The 7,960-nt window shown below is 41.6% G+C and overlaps 1 protein-coding gene across 1 annotated transcript; it reads left to right on the forward strand.

Moving 5' to 3' along the window:
* The first annotated feature begins 1,463 nt into the window (after positions 1-1,463).
* On the forward strand, positions 1,464-7,393 carry LOC106600405 (phosphatidylinositol 3-kinase regulatory subunit gamma). The gene is made up of 7 exons (XM_014191720.2): positions 1,464-1,860; positions 3,306-3,700; positions 3,894-4,162; positions 4,360-4,536; positions 4,902-4,976; positions 5,176-5,346; positions 5,556-7,393. The coding sequence occupies exons 1-7, from the start codon at positions 1,842-1,844 to the stop codon at positions 5,860-5,862; spliced, it is 1,413 nt and encodes a 470-aa protein (XP_014047195.2). The 5' UTR covers positions 1,464-1,841; the 3' UTR covers positions 5,863-7,393.
* Positions 7,394-7,960: the final 567 nt, after the last annotated feature.

Here is a 7,960-nt window from a genome sequence, read left to right on the forward strand (position 1 = left end):
GGGAAAGCCTGGCTTCCCTTGGCATTCATGAAACTTATTATTGACAACCCAGACTTTCCTGAGACATTGTGCATTAGGGTATATGTCCATTGTGCTGCACACAATTTAAACTTAGTCTTGAATGATGCATGCCAGATATACCAGAGATAAGGAACTGTTGATATTGCAACCACATAATTCAAACTACGGTTCATCAGAATGAACAAAATCGCAAACTGCTTTTTTTGTTTGAGCCCTCAAGTACTGTTGTCCGCTAATGATGATAATCTGTTTGCATCTGCCAATGTATTGCCTGTCCAGTATCCAGAAGACCTGTCCCATGGCTTCCTATACAGTTAATCTCTTTCTGTCACGTTTTGAGGCCGGCAATTAAGGAAAATGTGAAAGACTCAATTAAAGATGTTTCAGTACTGCTGTAGGCCTATTTAAAGCACCACTCCCTTCTGCCCAGTTTCCCTGATGTTGCTACTGTAAGCATGTTGTTTTTAACCATCCCTGTAACTGTCTTCTGTGGAGATATCGTTTTCTAAACTAAGGGCTCTATTCAATCCGCACTACGGAAGTTTAGCTTTTAAGAATGATTGAAATGTAAAAGGAATGTTCCTGCTTTAGCGGAGACTGCATTCACGGTAAACGCTCCATATTTCGTCTCAATCGGAAACTACCTTTACATTTATATCGCGGAATTTAATAGAGCTCTAAAACTCATAAAGAACTACCCGAGAAGTATTAGGCTCTGGGACTGATATGCGCGTTTGAACACCTGAGTAAGCTCCACTCATTGCGCTGGCGCAGTCCTAGCCTTGACCACGGCATTTGTTCACGGATATCCCCTTACTTTCAATCAGTTCAATTATTTATTTTTCAAGGCCTAAAGCACTTTGAGCAGTCACATTCTTGAAGCCCAAGAAACAAATACTTAGCTTTCTAATGCAAATGGATAATTAAAAAGGTTTATGAATGACTTTTTGCAGGGTTACCGTCAACATGATTTATATATAAATAAATAAAAAATAGTCATCGATGACAGGCGAGTACGAGTGTAAAGGGCTACTAGGCACTACGGTGCTTATCTTTATTATTATTAAAAATAAACAATGTATCGTTGTGTCTTCGCTAGTTATAATCATATCTCATGTGTCGTCGAATTAATCGCAGTTACAGTTACCTTGCATTGAGAGCCTTGAATGAAACGATGAAGCAAGGAATGTACCACTTTTCATTTGGGGGTGTACGTGAACGGTTATTAAACAAATCCCTCACCAATAATCGTATGTCTATAAAAGCTGCATTCAGGTATAGGCTACAATTAATACAATACAAGACAACACGATACTATTTCAGATTTACATCAGAAATGTATTTTCAGTCTGTCTACATTAAGCAATCCGTCTTGTGACGACAGCTCTCCCTCTAAAACGGGTGGTTTCTCCCAAGATGATGTTGCAGATCCCTTTAAAATCTCTTGACCGCTGCCTCTGCGACGAAGTTTGGAGCGGAGCCGATCGGCGTTAATGAGAGACGTTGCTGGAAATGACAATCTTCATTTTTTGGCAGAACTGCTTTTGCGATTAAATGTATTGAACGAATTACGAGTTTGGCGTTGAAGATATTCTCACAAACTGGACTCATTAATAATTCTGCTACTGAACTGTCTAATCTGAAGTAGGACGCATAGGCTCCTAAAACGAATCGCCATTGTGATCCTTTCACTCTGGTGCAAGAGAAAGTTGTATTTTTCACGCATCGTGAGAAAGGGAAAGGTATCCCACAAAACGATTAGGAATTGAAACGTTTGGAACGGGATGTTTTATCCCTCTTAAATCCTATTCTACGTCGAAATGGATCAGGCACCTCCAGGTATTTATTGGATCTGTATTCTATTAAAATGCCTATCACATTTTATTAACCGCTTATGATAGAAAGTTGACATATGGCCAGTTGTGCACACACAGGTGTTGCCCCCACCCCCCCATGTGTTTTGCCCAGGCATGCATAGCGCAATTCGCTGCTTGGCAATTACGTAATACTTTTGTCGTTGACGCGGTGGATTCGCTCATTCTCAGTCTTGCTTTGTCTTTCCAACGATATATATCAAAATTAAACATGGTATTTTGGGTCATAGGTTGATGAAATTCTCTCTAACATATTATTATGTTATAATAACGCGTTTTACCAGCGCGTAAACAATGTTGAGTGGAGAAGAAATGCCGCATGAAATGACTGCTTTGTTCCCCCTTTTCTCTAGTCTACTGTAGTTAATTCGTGCGCAACCACTGAAAGCCTACCAGACCAGACTAGGCAACTTGTCGCATGACTTACTTTGAAACTGCCAATGGATGGCTGTATGCTACTTGATGTGATATTGCATTTATTATTATCACATATTGTCATTTTTTTAAATTCAGCTGTCTCCATGGGATTACAGTGAATGACATAGCCATAGCCTGTTTAGAACTGGCTGGTGTCAAAAGAAAGAGGGACAATTTCCAATGCTTCTTGAATTAAAATAAAGAGAATATGATATTTATATCTGGGCTTTTACGAAGTCTATTCTTCATATACTGTATTTGTGTATTACTTTACTTCATGACACCCTCTGGAATGAGGGCTTGGGGTACAGTCACAAGTCATACAGTTTAGGAATCCAGGCTTTCAGCTTTTGCTGCTACAGGTTCCTAAAATGCACTTTTGCCCTGTAGTGAAACATAATGCAAATATCGTCCTTCACCTCAATATGGAAAAGCTAAGAGGGTTTTGAAAGTCCTGCGGTAAAGAAAAATATAATAGTTTTATAGAGGATCATAACTTTAGTGTCCTTCCAGAAAATGGATGGTTTTGGGGCAGTTGCAGAATTTGGACACAAGACAACCAGGGGATGTAAAATTGACCCTGTCTGAAGTTATGCCTACATTTGCACTTTACTGACAGAGAAAAAATGTGCTGAATTTGCAGCATTTACATTTGGTTGCATTAGCTTCTTTGTTGGTTTTTCAGACTTGTTGACAAATGTGTGAAATCTATTTCCCCTGCAAGAAGAAATACTAAAAGCCAACTTTGTGAGTGAACCTATGTTGGACATGCCTAGGCATGTCTGGAGATTTGACAAGCTTGCAAAGAGTGTATGTGGGGAGGGGGGGGGGGGGGGGTTGTTTTGTTGTGTGGGGGATTATTCATTTAAACAGCTGTGGGTCTGCCTGTGGTGATAGTGAGGTGACAGTTTATGTTTGCAGTTATATCACTTCCTCTCAAACTAATCATTATCTCAGGAAACTGTCATCCTGATCGCTCTCTTTCTCTCTCAGCTCTCCCTCCTAGGTCAACAAAGCCCATGACCTCCTCCATGGGCCACAACTGCCTCAGGGAAGCCCCAGTCTTTCCCCTTCAAGATGCCGAGTGGTACTGGGGAGACATTTCCAGGGAGGAAGTCAACGAGAAGCTCTGCAACACACCTGACGGTTCCTTCCTAGTTCGTGACGCTTCCACTAAGACACAAGGAGACTTCACGCTAACGCTGAGGAAAGACGGCCACAGCAAGTTGATAAAGATCTACCACCGTGAGGGGAAGTACGGATTCTCAGAGCCCCTGACCTTCAGCTCCGTGGTGGAGCTCATCTGGCACTACCAGCACCATCCTCTGGTGGAGTACAACGCTGTGCTTGACGTCATGCTCACACACCCCGTATCCCGCTTCCAACAGGTAGGCAGGAGACACCCACCCACACCTCTCATCTACCCTCAGTCTCCAGAATGTTTGTGTCCATTTTGAGATGGAAATTTGTGAGGGAGTGAAATTTGCCTTTGGTTTCCTAAGTAAATGGAAGATAATCATCATACACAGACAAGTAATTAGTTGTCTGCTGTATTACATATGTCTGCCTGTCTGTACCCAGGATGAGCTGGTGGAAGAGGACAGTGTTGACGTGGCCGGGAGGAAGCTCCAGGAGTACCACAGTCAGTATCAGGAGAAGAGTCAAGAATTTGACCGTCTATACGAGGCCTACAGTAAAACCTCACAGGAGATCCAGATGAAGAGAACAGCGATAGATGCCTTCAATGAGACCATGCTGATCTTCGAGGAGCAGTGTCGTGAGCAGGAGCGTTACGGGGAGGAGTGTGAGAGGAGCAGTCGATCTGAGGGAACAGAGAAGGACCTGGAGAGGTGAGTCTGGCAAACTAAGGCAACGACATCGCTACGTCTCTCCACATGGAGTCTCCACATATGCTTATAGTGTGGATAGATAGATGTCTCTTTGTTGTTTCCTCCTTCCAACATGCATGCAGCTATGTTTCAGCTCAGTGGCGTGACCCATGACCCATCTTTTGACCTCTTATGACCATTGACATTTGCCCTTCCAGCTTCCTGATGAACTATGAGAAGCTGAAGTCTCGGCTGGGGGAGATCTACAACAGTAAGGTCCACCTGGAGCAGGACTTGAGGTCCCAGGTCCAGGACTATAGAGAGACAGACAGGAGGATCAACAGCCTCAGGCCTGACCTCATAGAGCTACGCAACATCAGGGACCAGTACTTCAAGTAAGTTAAAATACTTCTATTCTGTTTTATTCAATTTTATTCCAATCACTGTTAATGAAAAGTAGCTTTTTTCAATCCCTTCCCACTGGGCAAAAAGTAATTGAATCAACATTGTTTCCACGTCATTTCAACAAAAAATATATATGTGATGACGTTGAATCAACATAAGGGAATTTTGTATTTTTTTCACCAAACCTTTAACCTAAATCCAATGACATGGTGAAATGTTTTGTTGATTTCATGTTGAATTCACGTTAGTTGACAATTGAACTAAAATGTAATCAAAACTAGACATTGAAATGATGTGTTGGCACAGCCCAGTGGGTTGGCACAGACATTCATTTTTGGTCCCTTTGGTTTTTCAGTTGGCTGAATCACAAAGGTGTGCGACAGAAACGCATTAACGATTGGCTGGGGATCCAAGACGATAGCAGTGACGAGTAAGTATTTCATAGTATAGACCTGTAAATTCTTATAATACTTCATAATTGTACTTCGTTTTTGCTTAGAAATGCTTGTGGTGCATATACATGTTTAGAAATGATTAAATACACCTTTTTTTTAATAGTATGCTCACTATTTATGAATGATTGTTATCAATGAAAGGTTTTAACAATGCCCTCCCTGGTGTGTGTGCAGCACCTATGTGTTGAAGGGGGAACGGGAGAGGCTGGCGCACCATGATGAGGGGACCTGGTTCGTGGGAGAGCTGAGCAGGACGCAGGCTGAGGAGATGCTGATGGGCAAACCCACCGGAACCTTCCTGATCCGAGAGAGCAGCAAGCAGGGCTGCTACGCCTGCTCCGTAGTGTGAGTGTTCTCTTCCTGCGAGAAATGAACATTATGTAAATAGTCATGAAGGAAAGGAGATTAAGAAAAATATGTGAATACTCCTATACCGTATGAGATGGCTCTACTTTATAGGCTCTTGTAAAGCAGTTACTTCACTTTGATGCATGTTTCAAAGCTTAGGGGCTGCTACACTGGTACTAACATATCTTTCTATTGTAACCTTTCAGTGTGAATGAAGAAGTAAAGCATTGCATGATCTACAGCACGCCACGTGGTTACGGCTTCGCTGAGCCCTACGACCTCCACTGCTCTCTGAAGGAGCTCGTTCTGCACTACCGCCTCAACTCCCTGGCACAGCACAACCAGGCCTTGGACGTCCGGCTGGTGCACCCCGTCCACGTCACCCCTGTCTCGTCAGCTTCGCCCCGCACAGCCACAGAGGATTGCCTGCTACTAAAGACAGAGGAACACCATCTTCTACAGACTTCTACTAAACTACCCGCTGGACTCCCTGCAGCCGCTCCAGAGATGTAGACTAGACGGATGTGGGACCTGTTTGCGTTCTGTAGCTATCCTAGTAGGACAACTTGAGGGCGGATATGCTTGCGTACTGAAGCAACTTGAGGGCAGATGTGTTTGCTTAGTGAAGCAACTTGAGGGGGCGGACGTGTTTGCGTACTGAAGCTATTCTACGGATTTGCACTAGGATGATTCCAACAGATTTGTGAATGTGATTTCACTTGATTGGAACTTTGACCGGAACTTGAATGTCAGCTGGGACTTTGTTTTTTTTATAAGATTCTGTTTGCTATTGTTGTTGGTTTGTTTTTTAGTTGTTTTTTTTTACCCATTTTTCACCTTTTCTTTTATGGGATACTATTTGTTTTCATTAGTGGGCCTGGTCATCCAGTGGATGACTGACTACATGTACTATATCATAAAATGTTTATATTTGTCAGGTGCTCTTTTTTATTTGGACTTCCAGGGCCCCATTTTGACAACACAAAGAACTGGTGCTAATATAAAATGAGACCGTAATACACCCAATACCTTGGAATTTTCGATTTATTTTCAAATACGTGTTAATTGGTGTGATGTCCATGCATGGCAGATCATTAAAGTGGGTTTAGAATATAATGGTGCAGAAAAACAAGATGGCTGACTCGGTGGCATAGCTAGCTGTGGTACGTACCAAACTCGTTCTGAGTATTTGAGTACGTAGTCATGCACCTATAGGAACTGATGTAGCGCTGATTTTTTTCTGTTGTGAAATTATAACCCAGTTACCAGTTGATATCTACTGTACTGAATGTAGCATAAACAATTTTCAATATATTCTTAGAACAACATTCTACATATTGTACCCAATAACCAAAGCACTTGTTATTAGTGAGAAAATATGTGTCCCGACCAGAAAATTCAGTTTATGGTGATGGGGGGAAAAACACACCACACATGTGCTTGATCAAAACATAAATGGACTGTACGTTATATTCTGTTACTCAAAGTATAAGCTTTTTGTATTTTTAGATATATATTTTTTCTGAAATATGCCACAGAAGATGAAAGCTTGAGGAAAGTGCAATCCAACAGTATTTGTAATGTTAGAATTGAATGATTACGATTATCGGGGGTCATCAGCATTTGCCATAGAAATGCACTAACTCTTGATTGGTGGCGTTATTCATCTGATGATGAGACCTTTTAAGAACGTTTTTGTGTGAACTGCCAGAGGTGCGGAAGTGTTAATTCTGTCTCTATTACTTGAACTGTGGCATTGCTCAATACAGGCATTGAATGTTTCCTCATGACATATAGGCCTACATAGCTTAAGAGGAAAGGAATCCATGTTGTTCTTGGCACATTTGTCAAGTTTGAGGACAATAGACACTCTATTGAGATACTGTAAAACTTGTTTTTGTGGTTGGTTCGATGGAAGGTGTTTTAGTCTCTCTTAAAAACTTGACGGGAGGATTGAGGAAACTCCTTGGGCGACGTTAAGCAATATGAGATTATTAAAACCTTTTCTTGCTGAAAGACAATAAACTGATGAGGGTTTTTTGAACTTGTGTTGTCCTTGTTCCACTTCTTCCAAGTGTTTATTTATGCAACCAACCAATGACAATACATTTTCTATTTATGAAGGATTTATGAAGACTTCACTATGCCTTTAAATGGTGCTGCCAATCCTTCTATGCATGCAACACCTGAAACCAGTGAAATCTCTCACCTGAGCAGCTGCTTAGGGACAGATCATCACCCCAGCCTCAGGACATCCTTTCACCCCTCTATAAAATCCTGGTGTGATGAGAGTGAGAAGGGACATAGGGACAATCGTTATCTTATTAGCCAATTGGCAATCTCTATTCCCAGGACCTCAGGTCTGTTAGTGTAGGACCCAATAATTGATATGCAGTATATACTAGATGACTGAACAAGGGCCGCTATTTTGAAGCCACCACGCCTCCATCTTGGAACTCCCCCACCTTTGTAAAAAATATTTTGGAATGTATTAATGTCTACATTTGTTTTTGCTGTTTATTCTACGACAGACACCTTAATGCATACTTTTGAATTACATTGTCAGCATTTTCCTTACAGTATAATTACAACAAAAAAATACTTAAATACA

Source organism: Salmo salar, chromosome ssa03, assembly GCF_905237065.1.
Source record: "Salmo salar chromosome ssa03, Ssal_v3.1, whole genome shotgun sequence".
In the NCBI taxonomy this organism is placed as follows: Eukaryota; Metazoa; Chordata; class Actinopteri; order Salmoniformes; family Salmonidae; genus Salmo; species Salmo salar.